Consider the following 24,091-nt stretch of genomic DNA (forward strand, 5'->3'; position numbering starts at 1 on the left):
ACTCGTTGTGAATCCAGGCAACAAGTCAGATTTTTAAAATGCTTTTCGGCAAAAGCATGAGAAGCTATTATCTGATAGCATGTAACACCCCAAAAGACCCGCAGGGGACGTAAACAAAATAATTAGCATAGTCGTCGCTACACAAACCGCACAAATAAAATATAAAACATTCATTACCTTTGACCATCTTCTTTGTTGGCACTCCTAGATGTCCCATAATCACTATTGGGTCTTTTTTTCGATTAAATCGGTCCATATATAGCCTAGATATCGATCTATGAAGACTGTGTGATAAACAAAAAAAATAGCGTCTTATAACGTAACGTCATTTTTTTTAATAAAAAAATTTGACGATAAACTTTCACAAAACACTTCGAAATACTTTTTAAATGCAACTTTAGTAAACGTTAATAAGCGATCAAATTGATCACGAGGCGAAGTATATTCTTTAGCTGTCCGTCTGGAAATAATGTCCGGGTAAATCTCAACCAAAATATCCGGTCGGAGACCGGAAGAACTGCGCTGCCTTGCGTCTGTTTGACCTAGAAACAAATAGTAGGCAAATGACAAGACTCTAGACAACGTGTGGAAGCTGTAGGTATTGCAACCTCAGCCCCATTAAATGTGGTTCACCTTTATCGATGGGTTCAAGTCGCGCATGGATATATTTTTCCATTTTCAGTGATCAGATTTTCCTGCACTTTTCGATGAAACACACATTCTGTTATAGTCACAGCCGTGATTTAACCAGTTTTATAAACGTCTGAGTGTTTTCTATCCACACATACTAATCATATGCATATACTATATTCCTGGCATGAGCAGCAGGGCGCTGAAATGTTCGAAAAAGTAGGGGGTAGGAGTAACAGGTTAACTAACCTCCAAACGAGCTTCAATGCCATACAACACTCCTTCCATGGCCTCCAACTGCTCTTAAACGCTAGTAAAACCAAGGGCATGCTTTTCAACCGTTCGCTACCCGCACCCGCCCGCCCGACTAGCATCACTACCCTGGACGGTTCTGACCTAGAATATGTGGACAACTACAAATACCTAGGTGTCTGGCTAGACTGTAAACTCTCCTTCCAGACTTATATTAAACATCTCCAATCCAAAATCAAATCTAGAATCGGCTTTCTATTTCGCAACAAAGCCTTCTTCACTCACGCCTCCAAACTTACCCTCGTAAAACTGACTATCCTACCGATCCTCGACTTCGGCGATGTCATCTACAAAATAGCTTCCAATACTCTACTCAGCAAACTGAGTGCAGTCTATCACAGTGCCATCCGTTTTGTTACCAAAGCCGCTTAGACCACCCACCACTGCAACATGTATGCTCTAGTCGGCTGGCCCTCACTACATATTCGTCACCAGACCCACTGGCTCCAGGTCATCTATAAGTCTATGCTAGGTAAAGCTCCACCTTATCTCAGCTCACTGGTCACGATAACAACACCCACCCGTAGCACACGCTCCAGCAGGTATATCTCACTGGCCATCCTCAAAGCCAACACCTCCTTTGGCCGCCTTTCCTTACAGTTCTCTGCTGCCAGTGACTGGAACGAATTGCAAAAATCGCTGAAGCTGGAGACTTATATTTCCCTCACTAACTTTAAACATCAGTTATCTGAGCAGCTAACCGATCGCTGCAGCTGTACATAGTCCATCTGTAAATAGTCCACCCAATCTACCTACCTCATTCCCATATTGTTTTTATTTACTTTTCTGCTTTTTTGCACACCAGTATATACATTTACATTTAAGTCATTTAGCAGACGCTCTTATCCAGAGCGACTTACAAATTGGTGCATTCACCTTAAGACATCCAGTGGAACAGTCACTTTACAATAGTGCATCTAAATCTTAAAGGGGGGGGGGGGGGTGAGAGGGATTACTTATCCTATCCTAGGTATTCCTTAAAGAGGTGGGGTTTCAGGTGTCTCCGGAAGGTGGTGATTGACTCCGCTGTCCTGGCGTCGTGAGGGAGTTTGTTCCACCATTGGGGGGGCCAGAGCAGCGAACAGTTTTGACTGGGCTGAGCGGGAGCTGTACTTCCTCAGTGATAGGGAGGCGAGCAGGCCAGAGGTGGATGAACGCAGTGCCCTTGTTTGGGTGTAGGGCCTGATCAGAGCCTGGAGGTACTGAGGTGCCGTTCCCCTCACAGCTCCGTAGGCAAGCACCATGGTCTTGTAGCGGATGCGAGCTTCAACTGGAAGCCAGTGGAGAGAGCGGAGGAGTGGGGTGACGTGAGAGAACTTGGGAAGGTTGAACACCAGACGGGCTGCGGCGTTCTGGATGAGTTGTAGGGGTTTAATGGCACAGGCAGGGAGCCCAGCCAACAGCGAGTTGCAGTAATCCAGACGGGAGATGACAAGTGCCTGGATTAGGACCTGCGCCGCTTCCTGTGTGAGGCAGATCATCTGCTCATTTATCACTCCAGTGTTAATCTGCTAAATTGTAATTACTTCTCTACTATGGCCTATTTATTGCCTACCTCCTCACGCCATTTGCACGCACTGTATACAGACTTTATTTTTTTCTATTGTGTTATTGACTGTACGCTGGTTTATTCCACATGTAACTCTGTGTTTGTTTGTGTCACACTGCTTTGCTTTATCTTGGCCAGGTCGCAGTTGTAAATGAGAACTTGTTCTCAACTACCTTACCTGGTTAAATAAAGGTGTCTGGCCATGTGCTTTGCTCTGTAGCCTGTTTTGTTGGCTGGCCGGCTCACAGTGTGTTTTCTCCCCACAGCATCGTGTCTGCTGTGCTCAGGACCAGAGCTCACACAAGGCTGCCCACTGTGGTCTGCCCAGCCTGCCCAGAGCCCTAGACACAGACGCCCAGAGACCCGTCCCAGAGACCGGAGATGACTGCTGCCATGCCCTGCTGGCTCTCTGCCCTCACCCTCACCCTAAACCTCCTGGTCCTCTCTGCCAGGGAAGGAGCTGCCCTCTTCCTGCCCGACTCCAATGAGCTGCGGCAACTACTGAGCCGGTACCAGGATGACCAGAACAGCACCGATAACACAGCAGGTAGTAGGACCCGACGGGCCATCCAGTGGACAGACCGCGGGGAGATTCTACAACTGCACAACAAACTGAGAGGACAAGTCTACCCCACCGCATCCAACATGGAGTACATGGTGAGACATGCCATCCTGAAATGTACACTACCGTTCAAAAGTTTGGTCGTCACTTAAGAAATGTCCTTGTATTTGAAATAAATGCAATTTTATGTCCATTAAAATAACATCAAATTGATCAGAAATACAATGTAGACATTGTTAATGTTATAAATGACTATTGTAGCTAGAAACGGCTGATTGTTAATGGAATATCTACATACAGAGGCCCATTATCAGCAACCATCACTCCTGTGTTCCAATGGCACGCTGTGTTAGCTAATCCAAGTTTATAATTTTAAAATGCTAACTGATCATTAGAAAACCCTTTTGCAATTATGTTAGCACAGCTGAAAACTGTTGTTCTGATTAAAGAAGCAATAAAACTGTCCTTCTTTAGATTGTTGAGTATCTGGATCATCAGCATTTGTGGGTTCGATTAGGCTAAAAATGGTGAGTTGCAAAGAAAAAGCCATATCTCAGACTGGTCAATAAAAAGAAAAGATTAAGATGGGTAAAAGAATACAGACACTGGACAGAGGAACTCTGCCTAGAAGGGCAGCATCCCAGAGTCGCCTCTCCACTGTTGACGTTGAGACTGGGGTTTGGAAGGATCAATTTAATGAAGCTTCCAGTTGAGGATTTGTGAGACGTCTGTTTCTCAAACTAGACACTCTAATGTACTTGTCCTCTTGCTCAGTTGTGCACCAAGGCCTCCCACTCCTCTTTATATTCTGATTAGGGTCAGTTTGCGCTGTTCTGTGAAGGGAGTATTACACAGCGTTGTCCGAGATCATCAGTTTCTTGGCAATTTCTCGCATGGAATAGCCTTCATTTCTCACAAGAAGAATAGACTGATGAGTTTCAGAAGAAAGTTATTTGTTTCTGGACATTTTGAGAGTGTAATCGAATACACAAATGCTGATGCTCCAGATACTCAACTCGTCTAAAGCAGATTTATGGCTTCTTTAATCAGTTTTCAGCTGTGCTAATATAATTGCAAAAGGGTTTTCTAATGATCAATTATCCTTGATAAACTTGGTTAGCTATCAATTATCCTTGATAAACTTGATTAGCTAACACAACGTGCCATTGGAACACAGGAGTGATGGTGGCTGATAATGGGCCTCTTACGCCTATGTAGATATTCCATTAAAAATCCGTCGTTTCCACCTACAATAGTAATTTACAACATTAACTATGTCTACACTGTATATCAATTCGGTGTTATTTTAATCAACAAAAAATGTGCTTTTATTTAAGAAAAAATACATTTCTAAGTGACCCCAAACTTTTGAACAGTAGTGTATGTACTGTAGCTTTAACTATCATCACCCTGACAGATACACTGTCAACACACTGTAAAGAGGCTCACTATTCACACACTACTGTAGCGCAACAACCTCTATTACATGTAGAATACATGGTGAAAGTGACGGGTTGGAAGTTGTTTCCCTAGCTGGAGGCACAGAGAGCTGATGAATAGCAGGTGCGTGGCAGGTAGCCTAGCGGTTCAAGCATTGGGCCAGAAAGCAAGAGGTTGCTAATTCGAATCCCTGAGCCGACAAGGTGAAAAATCCCTAATTGCGTCAGAGTTGATAATGGCAGACCCTGCTGGCCGTGACCCCCCCAGTTGGGGTAGGCAAAAAACACATTTCCAGTTCACACATATGCAATTGGACAAATATATTTTATCATTAGATAGTACAGAGAGATGGAGGTAAACGTCAGCATCAGTCTGCTGCTCAGGAAATACCAAGGTCTTGTGTTTATGAGATATAATGTAGGTGAGTGTTTATAGGCTCCACATTTTACTACTGTTAGGTTTTGAACAAACAGAATAAAAAACTCATGGACATCTAGAAAAAGCTCAAACCAAGTTTATTCACCCACTGGGTCATACAGCTGCAAAGACAAAGATAGGATTTACACAAGAATAAGTATTTATACCTTCCTACTAGGCGCAGTCTACTCCTTGCACATCTAGACAGCAAATACAGTCATTTCTTCTTTTTTCACCTTTATTTAACCAGGTAGGCCAGTTGAGAACAAGTTCTCATTTACAACTGCGACCTGGCCAATATAAAGCAGTGTGACACAAACAAAAACACAGAGTTACACATGGAATAAACAACTGTACAGTCAATAAAACAATAGAGAGGAAAAAAAGTCTATATACAGTGTGTGCAAATGGCGTGAGGAGGTAAGGCAATAAATAGGCCATAGAAGTGAAGTAATTACAATTTAGCAACATCTCTGTTGCTAGTCAGGAACTTAATTGGTTCCTCTCACTGGTGTAGCCATGGCCCTGCCGGGTGCTAGAACCTTCCTGGTTGTGGAAGTATATGTGTGTGTAATAGGACGGTTCCTTCTCACTTCATCTGACCTGACCTCGGGCCGAATTCCTCGCTCCTCCCTAATCCTCAACTGTCCTAACTTAACAGTGACTGAAACCAGACTGTTTGCCCTTTGCCTCCCTCCTTAGGCTCCATGATATTTAACAATACCATGTTTTGACAGAATGTAAACTTTCTGCACTCCCCCTTGTCTCACTCAGTAACTTCCCCTACACCTAGGTTCTATCCACCCTACATTGACCCCAACATATTCATTTACTATACATGTAAAGTCATCAATAAGTTCTAGTATGGTAACATGAATAAGTATGTTTTCAAGCTAGAACCCAACACGACAATAATCTTCTCTCCTGGAAAAGATGAGCTCATGGTAGTCAACTGCTGGCAGCCTGGAGAGGAGCTGGCTTACTGGGAGGATAATTACACTGACTCTACACTACCTGCTGGGAGTCAGACACTGCAGAGAGGGGTGAATGAAGACAGGGTAGACCTCCCTCTGCCCTGCTTTTCTGTTCTCTGCCAGGCCTGGTTCTGAGGACAGGACTGGGGGTATAGCTGAGCTGGCATAGTCACGGGCATGCATATGTATGTGTGTGTATTTGTATGTGTGGTGGTGACCACCAATGGCCTGGAAATGTACTGAGGAGAGACACTGTGAGGTGCCACACTGTACCAGTCCTCTCCTCCCCCTCCTCCCCCATATCCTAGTGGTGAGAGTGGTGGCAGAGATGAGTTGCATCCCATCTTTCCACGTTCTTTTTCATGGGTAGAGAGAGAAACCCGCTCAGGAAATATGCCTAATTCAGCTGTGATTTCTGGGGATTTGTAGTGGAGAGGGGCCAGGTGCTGCTCCACTCACATTTCCTGGGCTAAAGCTAATGTTTTCCTTGTATCCAGATCAATTTCAGCTCCTTGGGAAGAAAGAGGGCTAGCAGAGGCCTACAAAGGTAGCTTGTGGTTAGGTAGGTAGCTATGAGGAGACAGGAGGAGCAGTTATTATATGAAGGGGATCTACCTGGTGGCCTGATATTAAAGCAGCTGGGGTAAGTCTAGCTGTGGTGATGGTCATGGATGCAGGTAGTTTTGATGGGTCTGTCTCACTGTTCACTGATCATATGTTGGAGTGTGTCACAGTGTGGACCCCTTTGCTGTCATTAATGTTACTGAAATGTGTGAGTTTTAGTGTTACAACTTTGTTCTAACAGTGTTATTTGTGTGTTTCCAGGTCTGGGATGATGAGCTGGAGAGGTCAGCCACTCACTGGGCAGAGGCATGCCAGTGGGAACATGGACCTAATGACCTGCTCATGTCCATCGGTCAGAACCTCGCAGTTCACTGGGGCAGGTAAGACAATATGACACACACACGCATGCATACACACATGTACACTTCACACACACACACACACACACACACACACACACACACACACACACACACACACACACACACACACACACACACACACACACACACACACACACACACACACACACACACACACACACACACACACACACACACACACACACACACACACACACACACACACACACACACACACACACACACACACACACACACACACACACACACACACACACACTTTGTGCTGTCTGCTACCGAGTCTATGTGTGGCTGTTGTGTGTGGATGTACACTGAGTGAACAAAACATTATGATGAACACCTGCTCTTTCCATGACAGACTGACCAGGTGAATCCAGGTGAAAACTATGATCCCTTATTGATGTCACTTGTTAAACACTTCAATCAGTGTAGATGAGAGAAGACAAGTTAAAGAAGGATTTTTAAGCCTTGAGACAATTAAGACATAGATTGTGTATGTGTGCCATTCAGAGGGTGAATGAGCAAGACAAGATATTTAAGTGCCTTTGAACAGGCTATGGTAGTAGGAGCCAGGCGCACCGGTTTGTGTCAAGCACTGCCTCACTAATGTTTTTTTCATGCTCAACAGTTTCTTGTGTGTATCAAGAATGGTCCACCACCAAAAGAACATCCAGCCAACTTTTGGATGCATAAGGGAGTGCAACTCCCGCTTTAAAATTTTATTATATTTTTATTTGACCCCTTTTTCTCCCCAATTTCGTGGTATCCAATTGTTGTAGTAGCTACTATCTTGTCTCATCGCTACAACTCCAGTACGGGCTCGGGAGAGACGAAGGTTGAAAGTCATGCGTCCTCCGATACACAACCCAACCAAGCCGCACTGCTTCTTAACACCGTGCGGATCCAATCCGGAAGCCAGCCGCACCAATGTGTCGGTGGAAACACCGTGCACCTGGCAACCTTGGTTAGCGCGCATTGCGCCCGGCCCGCCACAGGAGTCGCTGGTGCATGATGAGACATGCACCAGCGACCAAGCCCTCCCTAACCCGGACGACGCTAGGCCAATTGTGCGTCGCCCCACGGACCTCCCAGTCGCGGCCGGTTACGACAGAGCCTGGGCGCTAACCCAGGGACTCTGATAGCACAGCTGGAGCTGCAGTACAGCGCCCTTAACCACTGCGCCACCTGGAGGCTGCTCCCGCTTTTTATCATAGGTACACTTCAACTGTGAGAGACGGAATCTAAAACAAAACTCTCAAAACTCACATTGTATGATTTTTAAGTAATTAATTTGCATTTTATTGCATGACATAAGTATTAGATACATCAGAAAAGCAGAACTTCATATTTGGTACAGAAACCTTTGTTTGCAATTACTGAAATCATACGTTTCCTGTAGTTCTTGACCAGGTTTGCACACACTGCAGCAGGGATTTTGGCCCACTCCTCCATACAGACCTTCTCCAGATCCTTCAGGTTTCGGGGCTGTTGCTGGGCAACACGGACTTTCAGCTCCCTCCAAAGATTTTATATTGGGTTCAGGTCTGGAGACTGGCTAGGCCACTCCAGGACCTTGAGATGCTTCTTACGGAGCCACTCCTTAGTTGCCCTGGCTGTGTGTTTCGGGTCGTTGTCATGCTGGAAAGACCCAGCCACGACCCTTCAATGCTCTTATTGAGGGAAGGAGGTTGTTGGCCAAGATCTCGCGATACATGGCCCCATCCATCGTCCCCTCAATACGGTACAGTCGTCCTGTCCCCTTTGCAGAAAAGCATCCCCAAAGAAGGATGTTTCCACCTCCATGCTTCACGGTTGGGATGGTGTTCTTGGGGTTGTACTCATCCTTCTTCTTCCTCCAAACACGGTGAGTGGAGTTTAAACCAAAAAGCTCAATTTTTGTCTCCTCAGACCACATGACCTTCTCCCATTCCTCCTCTGGATCATCCAGATGGTCATTGGCAAACTTCAGACGGGCCTGGATATGCGCTGGCTTGAGCTGGGGGACCTTGCATGCGCTGCAGGATTTTAATCCATGACGGCGTAGTGTGTTACTAATGGTTTTCTTTGAGACTGTGGTCCCAGCTCTCTTCAGGTCACTGACCAGGTCCTGCCATGTAGTTCTGGGCTGATCCCTCACCTTCCTCATAATCATTGATGCCCCACGAGGTGAGATCTTACATGAAGCCCCAGCCCCAGATTGACCATCATCTTAAACTTCTTCCATTTTCTAATAATTGCGCCAACAGTTGTTGCCTTCTCACCAAGCTGCTTGCCTATTGTCCTGTAGCCCATCCCAGCCTGATGTCCTTACACAGCTCTCTGGTCTTGGCCATTGTGGAGAGGTTGGAGTCTGTTTGATTGAGTGTGTGGACAGGTGTCTTTTATACAGGTAACGAGTTCAAAAAGATACAGTTAATACAGGTAATGAGTGGAGAACACGAGGGCTTCTTAAAGAAAAACTAACAGGTGTGTGAGAGCCAAAATTCTTACTGGTTGGTAGGTGATCAAATAATTATGTCATGCAATAAAAGGCAAATTAATTACTCAAAAATCATACAATCGGCCTCCCGGGTGGCGCAGTGGTTAAGGGCGCTGTACTGCAGCGCCAGCTGTGCCACTAGAGACTCTGGGTTTGCGCCCAGGCTCTGTCGTAACCGGCCGCGACCGGGAGGTCCGTGGGGCGACGCACAATTGGCCTAGCGTCATCCAGGTTTGGGAGGGCTTGGCAGGGAGGGATATCCTTGTCTCATCGCGCACGAGCGACTCCTGTGGCGGGCTGGGCGTAGTGCGCACTAACCAAGGTTGCCAGGTGCACAGTGTTTCCTCCGACACAGTGGTGCGGAAGGCTTCCGGGTTGGATGCGTGCTGTGTTTAAAAAAGAATAATTGTATTTTTTTAACCTTTATCTAACTATTCAAGTCAGTTAAGAACAAATTCTTATTTTCAATGACGGCCTAGGAACAGTGGGATAACTGCCTGTTAAGAAGTGTTAAGAAACAGTGCGCATGACTTTCAATCTTTGTCTCTCCCGAGCCCGTACGGTACGGTAGCGACGAGACAAGACAGTAGCTACTAAAAAAAACAATTGGATACCACGAAATTGGGGAGAAAAAGGGGTAAAAAATAAAATAACAAATATTTTAAAAATCCTCCAATGTGATTTTCTGGATTTTTGTTTTAGATTCTGTCTCCGACAGTTGAAGTGTACCTATGATAAAAATGACAGACCTCTACATGCTTTGTAAGTAGCAAAAACTGCAAAATCGGCAGTGTATCAGATACTTGTTCTCCCACTGTATATATATATTTTTATTATTATCGAGGAACACAAAGAAAGTACAAATAAAGTAAAAGAACCACAAAAAAAGATCTGCCAGTTACAGCACATCATACATTCATCAGAGTAGTTACATTGACATCATCTTTGAATTAGACCATTTTCAAGTATGAAACCCATTTTCCCAAGTATTCCTGACCTCTCTCCTGTTGAGTTCTTAAAGAAAAGGTCATACGCTCCATCTGGTGTATTTCTTCTACAATGTCTATCCATTGTGTCACTGTGGGAGGGTCTTTTTGTAGCCATTTCCTAGTGATAGCCTTTTTACTGGCTGCCAGTAGGACCTTTTAAGAGGTACTTTTCTCTATTGTGTAAGTTGACAGGTATTTCACCCAAGTAGAAAGAAATCAATGTTTGTTCTATGTCAAATCCCATAATTTTCCAATGTTAGATCTTATTTCTCCCCAGTAAGTTTTGATTGCGGGGCAGAACCAAAAGATATGAGAGTGATCCACCCTCTATAGCCCGCATTCTCTCCAACACAAGGGTGTAGTGAGCCAGTCGGTTTTGATGTCAGTTTAGGTGTTATGAAGAAACATATAACATTCATCCAACAGAATTCTCTCCATGACCTTGAGATGGTGGAGCTTTGAGTCTCTAATATGTTCAACCATGTTTCATCAGTTATTTCAATGTTAAGTTCCTCCTCCCGTTTCTGTTTAATATAGTTTGTTGATTGTTTCTTTGAGGATTGAATACCCAAGTAAAGACTGGAAATAGCTGCTCGAGGGTCAATCACTTTTATCTCCCTTAAGATATAGTGTCGTACTTGTAATTATCTGTAAAAATGTTGTTGATCCAAGCCATGTTCTTTTACTTAGGTCCTGAAAGTTCTCTAGGTCCCCATTCCTTGTAATTGTACTGAATGATGTGATGCCTTTCTGCGTCCATTGTTTAAACCTGCTGTCCCAAGTTGCAGGGATGATGCTGGGGTTGTATACGGGCCAACTCAATAGTTTGACCTCTGTCTAAATCATTTTGCTTAACTGCCCTAAACCATGTCTTCAGAGAGAAATTAATCCACGGATTGTGTCTATTGGATATTTCTATTACCATGTCCTTATTTCCCCAAACTGACTATGTGTATCTCTGTCAAAGTAGTCTCAATGTCTTTTCATTTGGATTCGTATTCTGAATTGCACCAACACACCAGAGGTCTCAATTGGGCTGAGACAAAATAATATTTTAAGCTCTTCAAACAGTATCTTAAATAATCCTCCTCACCTCGACTCTACTGATAACTACGTTATTGAAGAAAAATATACTTTCTGTCCCTGTGATATGTGGTTGTCCCACCTAACTATCTTAAGATGGATGCATTAACTGTATGTTGCTCTGGAGAAGAGCGTCTGCTAAATGACTCAAATTAAAACATTTAAAACATGGACCAACATCCTTGTGAAAAGCTTTTGACACTTTGTAGAATCCATGCCCTGACAAATTGAGGCTGTTCTGAGGGCAAAAAGGGGGAGTGCAATTCAATATTAGGAAGGTGTTCATAATGCTGGGTATACTCAGTGTATGTATTTGTGCTGTGTGTTTGTTAGGGTGTTCAGAGCATTGCAGCCTGACAGTGGGGCTCTTTGTGTATGACAGTGGAGGGCTCTTTGTGTATGACAGTGGAGGGCTCTTTGTGTATGACAGTGGAGGGCTCTTTGTGTATGACAGTGGAGGGCTCTTTGTGTATGACAGTGGAGGGCTCTTTGTGTATGACAGTGGAGGGCTCTTTGTGTATGACAGTGGAGGGCTCTTTGTGTATGACAGTGGAGGGCTCTTTGTGTATGACAGTGGAGGGCTCTTTGTGTATGACAGTGGAGGGCTCTTTGTGTATGACAGTGGAGGGCTCTTTGTGTATGACAGTGGAGGGCTCTTTGTGTATGACAGTGGAGGGCTGGAGGGCTCTTTGTGTATGACTTTTTGTGTATGACAGTGGAGGGCTCTTTGTGTATGACAGTGGAGGGCTCTTTGTGTATGACAGTGGAGGGTTCTGTGTGTATGACAGTGGATGGCTCTTTGTGTATGACAGTAGATGGCTCTTTGTGTATGACAGTGGAGGGCTTGTTGTGTATGACAGTGGGACTCTTTGTGTATGACAGTGGGACTCTTTGTGTATGACAGTGGAGGGCTTGTTGTGTATGACAGTAGAGGGCTCTTTGTGTATGACAGTGGGACTCTTTGTGTATGACAGTGGAAGGCTTGTTGTGTATGACAGTGGGACTCTTTGTGTATGACAGTGGAGGGCTCTTTGTGTATGACAGTGGGGCTCTTTGTGTATGACAGTGGAGGGCTCTTTGTGTATGACAGTGGAGGGCTCTTTGTGTATGACAGTGGAGGGCTTGTTGTGTATGACAGTGGAGGGCTCGTTGTGTATGACAGTGGAGGGCTTGTTGTGTATGACAGTGGAGGGCTTGTTGTGTATGACAGTGGAGGGCTCTTTGTGTATGACAGTGGAGGGCTCTTTGTGTATGACAGTGGAGGGCTCTTTGTGTATGACAGTGGAGGGCTCTTTGTGTATGACAGTGGAGGGATTGTTGCGTATGACAGTGGAGGGCTCGTTGTGTATGACAGTGGAGGGCTCGTTGTGTATGACAGTGGAGGGCTCTTTGTGTATGACAGTGGAGGGCTCTTTGTGTATGACAGTGGAGGGCTCGTTGTGTATGACAGTGGAGGGCTCGTTGTGTATGACAGTGGAGGGCTCGTTGTGTATGACAGTGGAGGGCTCGTTGTGTATGACAGTGGAGGGCTCTTTGTGTATGACAGTGGAGGGCTCTTTGTGTATGACAGTGGAGGGCTCGTTGTGTATGACAGTGGAGGGCTCTTTGTGTATGACAGTGGAGGGCTCGTTGTGTATGACAGTGGAGGGCTCGTTGTGTATGACAGTGGAGGGCTCGTTGTGTATGACAGTGGAGGGCTCTTTGTGTATGACAGTGGAGGGCTCCGTGAGCAGGTGCCATTCCAGGAATCTGCTCGCTCGCGCTCTCACAGACCCCCTCTCTCCCTCTCTCCCTCTCCCCCCCCTCTCTCACAGACCTCCTCTCTCCCCCTCTCTCACAGACCCCCTCTCTCACTCTCTCCCCCACTCTCACAGAACCCCTCTCCCTTTCTCTCTCTTCTAATGCCAACACCGGCCAGGGCTGTTTATCTCCCTCTCCGCTGCCAGTTTGTAGTCTCAGCACTTTTCAGTACCGTAAAAAGAGATGTTTACAATAAAGGACCATAATTGATTCGACAGGCTGTGGAGCCATGTTTAGTTTTTGTAATTTTTTCTCAGCATGGCTTGAGTTCCCCAGTGTTGGAGGGAAACAGACTGTGAGTGTGTCTGTGTGTCTGCTAGGTCAGAACCGGACTAATCAGTGGAGGCCAGAGGGGAGCCTGAGGGGAGGCTGTTGCAGTGCGTCTCAACCCCAGCCAAAGCACCTGGCAGCCCCCTCAGATATTCCTCAAATGGCCCTGGCAGCTGGAGATCCTCCTGTATGAGCTCTCTGTGCTGCTGAAGCTGATGCTGCTCCCTCCGTGTCTACAGATACCGCTCCCCGGCCTACCACGTCCAGGCCTGGTATGATGAGGTGAAGGACTACACCTACCCCTACCAACATGAGTGCAATCCCTGGTGTCCCGACCGCTGCTCAGGGCCCATGTGCACCCACTACACCCAGGTGAGTCTTGGCTGGGGGAGAAAGGGGGTGGGGGTTCTGAGTTTGGAGCGAGTACTTCCCTCAACAGTTCTACAATGAACAGAAAACCACATTTGGATCTAATTCCATATGAAATTGTATTTTTACAGGTTTCCTTTGAACTAATATAGATGATCTGTGTATGAGCCTGTGCAGTTTTCAAGGTCATACGTTTCCTCTCTACCATCAGTATATAATGGACAGCACGTGACTTTTAAAGGGGATGCTGCTGCAGGTATTCAGGTCCTTTGTAAAAACAATGTGTTGCCTGCAGCCTCTTCAATGTGTGTCCAATAACTAAAAACAGGGGGAGTGCTTTAAACAGCGTGGTTACCATAGGACCACATGGGGGCACAGTAGTGTAGTGACAGGGGAAGTTATTTGCCGCCTCAAGAGCATTAAACCATCACAGCAGAAAGGGTGAAACAAAGGGGAAGAAAGAGAGATAAACAGAGAGGGGAAGAGAGGGACAAGAGGGGGATGAAGAGGGAGAATTGGCCTCCTCTCCTCATAGACTTTACTTTGTAGCTGGGATGGGTTTGTGAAAACAGCCCGACTCATCCTCCTGCATCTGCATACTTCACACGGGAAACCAGGTCGCTAGCATCTGGAAACACTTCCCAGACACACCAATCATCTCTGTGTTTGACCTGGATTCCTTTGAAGATGTAATGCAGGAATGGGGGGAACAATGCCAGGTCTGAACACCCTCTCCTTGTTTCTGCCTTTCATTTTCTAGGAATACTAGTGTAGCGTAGCATAGTTGGGGTCCAATCCCTACCATAACACTGCAAAGCTGGGTTATGCTAGCCCCTCCGGGTCAGTATCCTCATAGTCTCTCTCTGGGATGACACAGAGCTTTACCACAGGCTCCAGCCCTCATCATCACATCTCTGTGTATGCTGTAGCGGTGTAGCAGTGCGGTGTCTATGCTGAGTCATTGTCTCTAAGTCAATACTGCCTGTGGCCTCTCACTGGCCCAGGAAAGGGAAGCACATTCCTGAAAGATGGGAGGGGGAGGAGTGAGAGTCAGAGAGAGAGAGAAATAGCGGGAAGAATTAGGGGTACAGGGGGAAAGATTGGTATTGGAGTCACATAACAAGCTCTCAGTAGTAGGACTGCCCTGGTGTCAAATCCATAGGTGCTGCCTGTAGCTTAACATTTAAGTAGTAAAACAATCAAAACCTGTATTACTATTTTTCACTTTTGTATTTGGCATTTGATTATATTATTGTACTGCATTGTTGAGGAGAGTTAGCAAGCAAGCATTTCACTAACGTATGCGTGCACGTGACCAATACACTTTGATTTGATTTTGATTGAACTAACTCTCCATATTGACAGAGGAAGTGGGTCTGTCCAGAGTTGTCTTTGTTCGGTCCGAGCCACTGCCAGTATCATTTATTTACATTATTAAACTGGATCATGAGAATGATCACAGAACGTCGCAGGAAACAAACTGTGGTCACACTCGACATCTATCTCAGAGGCCCCATCAATCCGCCTCTAAACCCCAGCATGGGAGCCACTTCCTGTGGCAGTAATGAGGGATCTACGAGGGGCGAGAGGAGTGAGAAAAAAGAAAGAGAGAAGTCTACAGTGACATGGTGCTTCCTACCGATTTGTCTGTGATGCTTTTCTCAGATCTCCATAGCCACCCATGACAGGCCCTTTCAAAGGCTACACAGCTGCAGGGCTCCAAATCAAATAGTTTCAGCTAGTACAGTTGTCTGCACTTTTATGTGGAGCTGAGGAACTGTATCGGTGGAGATGGATGTATGGTCATAGAAAGAACAACGAGTCAGCAATGCGAATGTCCTTTTATAATAACAATGTTAATGGAAGTGTTGTCTTCTCTGCAGCTGGTCTGGGCCACCACTAGTCGTGTGGGGTGTGCAGTGCATGTGTGTCCCAGGATGAACGTTTGGGGGGAGATCTGGGAGAACGCTGTTTACCTCGTCTGTAACTACTCCCCCAAGTAAGACCAACTCACTAACGTTACTCTCATTTCCCCACTCAATCACACATCACGTCTCCAGTGTTCTGTTTTACATACTTCTTACCACCACATGGGGTGTTTACCTAATACCAAACGCTTTTGAGGGCACATGTCAGGGTATGAATTTGTCTGTCTAATGTTACAGTTAAAGTGTCTGTCTAAGAAGTATTTCATGACACATTGAGGCCATGCTGAAATTCCAGCAGAAGTTCAAATACAAAAATAATAAAGGAAGGGGAAAGAGAAACAGGTCTTAAGCAGAATGTTCCAGACAGACCTCGTTTCATTTCCAGAGGGAGAGCAGGAGGGTTTTCATTATCCAGCTGGACTCAGGGATTTAAGAGTGTGTGATCATGTGCATAGAACACGTGAATAATTACAAGGCCATGTGCCGTGATGGCTGAGTGCTGATTAGTTTCCAGCCAGTCATCCTGACCACTGTGCTCCTTCCTCCTCCCCAGGGGAAACTGGATCGGAGAGGCCCCTTACCAACATGGCCGCCCATGCTCCCAGTGCCCTCCTAGCTACGGAGGAAGTTGCAGGGACAACCTCTGCTTCAAGGGAGACTCTCAGCGTTCTGAGACTGAGGATATGAACGAGGTGGAGAAAGCTCAGATTCCCATGTCACCCCGCACCACTGCCAAGCCTGTCCCCAGACCCAGACCCAAGCCTGCTGCTCCCAAGAAGCCCTCCACTCCCAAGGCTCCCACCAGCACTTTCCTGGGTGAGTTTGACTAGTAGGAATCGTGGTTGGGGGCTTTCAGAGTTGACTATTTGAATGTATTGTTTGGTAAGGAATGCCACTGAGATCCCTTATTGACCAGTAATTTATTTGTCTCCCACAGCCCAAAACATCAAGTGTGAGACCAAAATGCGTGACAAGTGCAAGGGAGCAACCTGCAACAGATTCAACTGCCCTGCTAACTGCCAGAACAAGAAAGGGAAAGTGTGGGGGACGCTCTTCTATGATGTGGTGAGTCTCACACTGAAGTCCAACATTTCACACTATACAGTTAGTATGCCTGAATGTGTTTCTAAGGATTATTTTTCTATTTTTCTAGCAATCAAGTATCTGTCGTGCTGCTATGCATTATGGCATCATCAATAACAATGGTGGTCTGGTGGACACTACGAGGAAAGACAAGTTGCCATTCTTCGTCAAGGCAACAAAGAACGGCATTGAGTCATTCAGGTAGATATTTCTGGCAGTCTTTATTTTCTGTCGTCATTCTGTCTGCTTTGCTCATTCATGTTTTGTGAAATGAATTGATTTCCTGAAATGTAATGGTCTTCTCATGCCTGGCTTTGATCTCTTGACAGTAAATACAAAGCCGGCAATGCATTTGTGGTGTCCAAAGTGGAAAGTAAGTCACACTTCTTCCAGAATAAGTGGAGCATGCACACCCTTGTTTTTTAGTTTCTTCACCTGATGACTTTTGCAGCTGTTGATGGCGTATGTCTCCTCTCTGTACCACAGGACAATCAGTGGACTGCTATGCAACAGTGGCGGAGATCTGCCCCTTCAAGAAGCCCTACTCCAACTGCCCGAGGTGCCTAGCTCCTCTCCCCCCACCATGTTTCACACGCACAACAAGAAGTGATGACTTGTGAATTAAGAGCTTTGCTTTGTAAGCAAAATCTAATTAGAGTCAGATTCCTGTGCCGGGACAAATGCTTTAAACATCAATTACAAAACCACTGGAATCTCCTAAACATGCAGACTCTGCTAGAAGGAAGCGTCAGTCTTTCCTCTGTTCTCCAGAAGTTCTATGGGAAATGTGTCGGGGTTATTCATAACATGACATACATTACATTTAGCTAAATGGCAAATTCTTGCATAAATCCTGCATTTCTCGTTGTTGCAACATAAACCGTGGGTCACCCATTCAATTGTAATGCAATCTCAATATGTCTCCCTCAGAGTATTCTGTCCTGCCAACTGCAAGAACGAGCCATCCTACTGGGCTCCGGTGGTTGGGAACAGCTTCTACACAGATGTAAGTGCTGGACCTAGTCACTGGGTATACCAGAATGGCATCACCATGCCTGTCCTATCCTCACCATGCCTGTCCTATCCTCACCATGCCTGCCCTATCCTCACCATGCCTGTCCTATCCTCACCATGCCTGTCCTATCCTCACCATGCCTGTCCTATCATCCTGACCATGCTGAACGGCTGAGAGGTCATACTGACAGAGGACAAAACGTTTGTCCCCACTGGGCCTGCCAGACAGATACACCTCAGTGTGTCTGCTCCCCAGAGAACTGTATCTGACTGGAACACTGAGCAGATTTATGTTGGACAGCAGATGAGTGCGGTCTAGCCCCGTTGAGCACTTAAGAGACTGTGGCCTGAGGCGACCACGAGCAACTTCTGAATAGCGGTGTGAACATAGTTGGAATGGGAGCACTGGTGATGCAGGCCTGGTAATGGTCGCCAGTAATGTCTCTCCCAGTGCTGAGTTCGACCACACACAGCTGCTCAGCCCTGACTGGCGGATTAACTGACTCATAACTGGCCCAGAGATTGCATGCTTGAGGCCTGAGGTCTGAGGCAAGGGACTGTCAGGAGAGGGCTTTAGGACCAGTTTCAGAGAGGGAGGAGCAGGGGACACACTGTCACCTCCATTATTGTCACATCACCTCAGTTCCTGTCAGATCACCTCTTTCACTTCCTAATGACCCGAGGGTAAATCTCAAGTGATACACTATACTCCATACAGAGCGCTACATTTGACCAGAGACACATACAACTCTAGTGACAAGGAGTGCACTATATAGAGAATAATATGCCATTGGAGACACGCCATATGTCATTCTAAAATCACCTCTGACCTAAGTTGCAAGTTGCATGTGTAAGCTAATGTGAGACTGCAGTGGATGAAAGGAGTGAAACAAATAATGATGCTCCCCTGGGAACCATTTTGGACCTAAATTGACCCAGTTACATGAAGTTAATGTTTTAAGTGTTGTTGCCTCGAATGAACTTGTTGACTCTTGTTTTTCCCCAACATTATTTCACTTAGATGTAGTCCAACTAGACAGCAGTTTCCCAGAGATCTCAAACAGGGCCTAATGACTGTATTTTGTAAGGGCATAGCCTGATTCTAACACTTAAACACTCACGGTGCCAACACACAGCAAAACACAGCAGGAGAAGAGGAACAGGCCTATGTTGACATGACAGAAGTCCCTAGAAAGTGGCCTGAGTTACGCTGAGTGACACGTTGGAGCCAGACTCAGTGCTTCGGACTGGGGGACAGGAGGCACCATGCCCTGCCTCAGAACCATGTGTGGAGTGTACAGCTCTCTGCTGCTGTCTGTCATCTGTAATCCAGAGTGGGGCAGCAGTTTACATCCTGATAATGATGTGCCTGGCTTCGGCCTTGCTATTGTCATGCATATGTACATGTATAGGATTTGTACATATTGAATGCTCTGGAAACGAATACATTGCCTGTATTTGGTGTGGCTCTGTGCACTGTATGTGCCTGTACTGTACCGAATACAAGAAGCATTACTGATATAGTGAAATGGAATAATAAGCCATGAGTGCAGTATCTGATATCATGAGGTATAATGAACCCTCTCTTCTGATCCCCCCTCCCTCAGCGCTCCATCTGATATCATGAGGTATAATGAACCCTCCTTCTGATCCCCCTCCTCAGCGCTCCAGTATCTGATATCATGAGGTATAATGACCCTCTCTTCTGATCCCCCCCCCTCAGCGCTCCAGTATCTGATATCATGAGGTATAATGAACCCTCTCTTCTGATCCCCAGCGCTCCAGTATCTGATATCATGAGGTATAATGAACCCTCTCTTCTGATCCCCCCTCCCTCAGCGCTCCAGTATCTGATATCATGAGGTATAATGAACCCTCTCTTCTGATCCCCCCTCCCTCAGCGCTCCAGTATCTGATATCATGAGGTATAATGAACCCTCTCTTCTGATCCCCCCTCAGCGCTCCAGTATCTGATATCAGAGGTATAATGAACCCTCTTCTGCCCCCAGTCCAGTATCTGATATCATGAGGTATAATGAACCCTCTCTTCTGATCCCCCCTCCCTCAGCGCTCCAGTATCTGATATCATGAGGTATAATGAACCCTCTCTTCTGATCCCCCCTCCCTCAGCGCTCCAGTATCTGATATCATGAGGTATAATGAACCCTCTCTTCTGATCCCCCCTCCCTCAGCGCTCCAGTATCTGATATCATGAGGTATAATGAACCCTCTCTTCTGATCCCCCCTCCCTCAGCGCTCCAGTATCCAGTATATCTGATATCATGAGGTATAATGAACCCTCTCTTCTGATCCCCCTCCCCCCCTCAGCGCTCCAGTATCTGATATCATGAGGTATAATGAACCCTCTCTTCTGATCCCCCTCCCTCAGCGCTCCAGTATCTGATATCATGAGGTATAATGAACCCTCTCTTCTGATCCCCCTCCCTCAGCGCTCCAGTATCTGATATCATGAGGTATAATGAACCCTCTGATCCCCCTCCCTCTGATCCCCCTCCCCCCTCAGCGCTCCAGTATCTGATATCATGAGGTATAATGAACCCTCTCTTCTGATCCCCCTCCCTCAGCGCTCCAGTATCTGATATCATGAGGTATAATGAACCCTCTCTTCTGATCCCCCTCCCCCCTCCCTCAGCGCTCCAGTATCTGATATCATGAGGTATAATGAACCTCTCTTCTGATCCCCCTCCCTCAGCGCTCCAGTATCTGATATCATGAGGTATAATGAACCCTCTCTTCTGATCCCCCTCCCTCAGCGCTCCAGTATCTGATATCATGAGGTATAATGAACCCTCTCTTCTGATCCCCCTCCCTCAGCGCTCCAGTATCTGATATCATGAGGTATAATGAACCCTCTCTTCTGATCCCCCTCCCTCAGCGCTCCAGTATCTGATATCATGAGGTATAATGAACCCTCTCTTCTGATCCCCCTCCCTCAGCGCTCCAGTATCTGATATCATGAGGTATAATGAACCCTCTCTTCTGATCCCCCTCCTCAGCGCTCCAGTATCTGATATCATGAGGTATAATGAACCCTCTCTTCTGATCCCCCCTCCCTCAGCGCTTATCTGATCCCCCCCCTCCAGCGCTCCAGTATCTGATATCATGAGGTCAGCGCTCCAGTATCTGATATCATGAGGTATAATGAACCCTCTCTTCTGATCCCCCTCCCTCAGCGCTCCAGTATCTGATATCATGAGGTATAATGAACCCTCTTCTGATCCCCCTCCCTCAGCGCTCCAGTATCTGATATCATGAGGTATAATGAACCCTCTCTTCTGACCCCCTCCTCTTATCTGATATCATGAGGTATAATGAACCCTCTCTTCTGATCCCCTCCCTCAGCGCTCCAGTATCTGATATCATGAGGTATAATGAACCCTCTCTTCTGATCCCCCTCCCTCAGCGCTCCAGTATCTGATATCATGAGGTATAATGAACCCTCTCTTCTGATCCCCCTCCCTCAGCGCTCCAGTATCTGATATCATGAGGTATAATGAACCCTCTCTTCTGATCCCCCCCTCCCTCAGCGCTCCAGTATCTGATATCATGAGGTATAATGAACCCTCTCTTCTGATCCCCCTCCCTCAGCGCTCCAGTATCTGATATCATGAGGTATAATGAACCCTCTCTTCTGATCCCCCTCCCTCAGCATGAGGTATAATGAACTCCAGCGCTCCAGTATCTGATATCATGAGGTATAATGAACCCTCTCTGATCCCCCTGATCCATGAGGTATAATGAACCCTCCCTCAGCGCTCCAGTATCTGATATCATGAGGTATAATGAACCCTCTCTTCTGATCCCCCTCCCTCAGCGCTCCAGTATCTGATATCATGAGGTATAATGAACCCTCTCTTCTGATCCCCCTCCCTCAGCGCTCCAGTATCTGATATCATGAGGTATAATGAACCCTCTCTTCTGATCCCCCTCCCTCAGCGCCTCCAGTATCTGATATCATGAGGTCCCTCTCTTCTGATCCCCCTCCCTCAGCGCTCCAGTATCTGATATCATGAGGTATAATGAACCCTCTCTTCTGATCCCCCTCCCTCAGCGCTCCAGTATCTGATATCATGAGGTATAATGAACCCTCTCTTCTGATCCCCCCAGCGCTCCTCAGCGCTCCAGTATCTGATATCATGAGGTATAATGAACCCTCTCTTCTGATCCCCCTCCCTCAGCGCTCCAGTATCTGATATCATGAGGTATAATGAACCCTCTCTTCTGATCCCCCTCCCTCAGCGCTCCAGTATCTGATATCATGAGGTATAATGAACCCTCTCTTCTGATCCCCCTCCCTCAGCGCTCCAGTATCTGATATCATGAGGTATAATGAACCCTCTCTTCTGATCCCCCTCCCTCAGCGCTCCAGTATCTGATATCATGAGGAACCCTATAGCGCTCCAGATCTGACCCTCTCTTCTGATCCCCCCTCCCTCAGCCTCAGTATCTGATATCATGAGGTATAATGAACCATCCCCCTCCCTCAGCGCTAGTCTGATATCATGAGGTATAATGAACCCTCTCTTCTGATCCCCCCCTCCTCAGCGCTCCAGTATCTGATATCATGAGGTATAATGAACCCTCTCTTCTGATCCCCCTCCCTCAGCGCTCCAGTATCTGATATCATGAGGTATAATGAACCCTCTCTTCTGATCCCCCCTCAGCGCTCCCTCAGCGCCCCCTCCAGTATCTGATATCATGAGGTATAATGAACCCTCTCTTCTGATCCCCCTCCCTCAGCGCTCCAGTATCTGATATCATGAGGTATAATGAACCCTCTCTTCTGATCCCCCTCCCTCAGCGCTCCAGTATCTGATATCATGAGGTATAATGAACCCTCTTCTGATCCCCCTCCCTCAGCGCTCCAGTATCTGATATCATGAGGTATAATGAACCCCTCCCTTCCAGTGATCCCCCTCCCCCCCTCAGCGCTCCAGTATCTGATATCATGAGGTATAATGAACCCTCTCTTCTGATCCCCCCCTCCCTCAGCGCTCCAGTATCTGATATCATGAGGTATAATGAACCCTCTCTTCTGATCCCCCTCCCTCAGCGCTCCAGTATCTGATATCATGAGGTATAATGAACCCTCTCTTCTGATCCCCCTCCCTCAGCGCTCCAGTATCTGATATCATGAGGTATAATGAACCCTCTCTTCTGATCCCCCTCCCAGCGCTCAGCGCTCCAGTATCTGATATCATGAGGTATAATGAACCCTCTCTTCTGATCCCCCGCTCCCTCAGCGCTCCAGTATCTGATATCATGAGGTATAATGAACCCTCTCTTCTGATCCCCCTCCCTCAGCGCTCCAGTATCTGATATCATGAGGTATAATGAACCCTCTCTTCTGATCCCCCCTCCCTCCCTCAGAGGTATAATGAACGCTCCAGTATCTGATATCATGAGGTATAATGAACCCTCTTCTGATCCCCCTCCCTCAGATCCCCCTCCCCCCTCAGCGCTCCAGTATCTGATATCATGAGGTATAATGAACCCTCTCTTCTGATCCCCCTCCCTCAGCGCTCCAGTATCTGATATCATGAGGTATAATGAACCCTCTCTTCTGATCCCCCTCCCTCAGCGCTCCAGTATCTGATATCATGAGGTATAATGAACCCTCTCTTCTGATCCATGAGGTATAATGAACCCTCCTGATCCCCCTCCCTCAGCGCTCCAGTATCTGATATCATGAGGTATAATGAACCCTCTCTTCTGATCCCCCTCCCTCAGCGCTCCAGTATCTGATATCATGAGGTATAATGAACCCTCTCTTCTGATCCCCCTCCCCCCTCCCTCAGCGCTCCAGTATCTGATATCATGAGGTATAATGAACCCTCCTCTTCTGATCCCCTCTCCCCCCCAGCGCTCCAGTATCTGATATCATGAGGTATAATGAACCCTCTCTTCTGATCCCCCCCTCCCTCAGCGCTCCAGTATCTGATATCATGAGGTATAATGAACCCTCTCTTCTGATCCCCCCTCCCTCAGCGCTCCAGTATCTGATATCATGAGGTATAATGAACCCTCTCTTCTGATCCCCCCTCCCTCAGCGCTCCAGTATCTGCCGGGCAGCCATCCATGCCGGGGTGACACAAGCCGGCGGGGGCTACGTGGACGTCCTGGCCCTGGATAAGAAGAAGAGTTATGTTGGTGTCCTGAAGAACGGCATCCAGTCAGAGAGGTGGGTGCCTGCTCTTACCCTCCTCTTCCCCTGTAAAATACCC

The 24,091-nt window shown here is 46.7% G+C and overlaps 1 protein-coding gene across 3 annotated transcripts in view; it reads left to right on the top strand.

The window, feature by feature from the left end:
- The window catches only part of LOC124035740 (cysteine-rich secretory protein LCCL domain-containing 2-like), a 35,815-nt gene that overhangs the window by 8,710 nt on the left and 3,014 nt on the right, over window positions 1–24,091 (top strand). For all 3 annotated transcript variants that reach the window (XM_046349371.1, XM_046349370.1, XM_046349369.1), the window contains 11 exons: window positions 2,758–3,148; window positions 6,710–6,828; window positions 13,692–13,824; window positions 15,705–15,820; window positions 16,303–16,565; window positions 16,687–16,814; window positions 16,903–17,033; window positions 17,162–17,205; window positions 17,319–17,391; window positions 17,763–17,838; window positions 23,918–24,048. In XM_046349371.1, the coding sequence (XP_046205327.1) occupies window positions 2,873–3,148; window positions 6,710–6,828; window positions 13,692–13,824; window positions 15,705–15,820; window positions 16,303–16,565; window positions 16,687–16,814; window positions 16,903–17,033; window positions 17,162–17,205; window positions 17,319–17,391; window positions 17,763–17,838; window positions 23,918–24,048 (1,490 nt within the window). In that variant the 5' untranslated portion in view covers window positions 2,758–2,872. The remainder of the gene's footprint in view (window positions 1–2,757; window positions 3,149–6,709; window positions 6,829–13,691; window positions 13,825–15,704; window positions 15,821–16,302; window positions 16,566–16,686; window positions 16,815–16,902; window positions 17,034–17,161; window positions 17,206–17,318; window positions 17,392–17,762; window positions 17,839–23,917; window positions 24,049–24,091) is intronic.

This window comes from Oncorhynchus gorbuscha, linkage group LG05 (assembly GCF_021184085.1).
Source record: "Oncorhynchus gorbuscha isolate QuinsamMale2020 ecotype Even-year linkage group LG05, OgorEven_v1.0, whole genome shotgun sequence".
Taxonomy (NCBI): domain Eukaryota; kingdom Metazoa; phylum Chordata; class Actinopteri; order Salmoniformes; family Salmonidae; genus Oncorhynchus; species Oncorhynchus gorbuscha.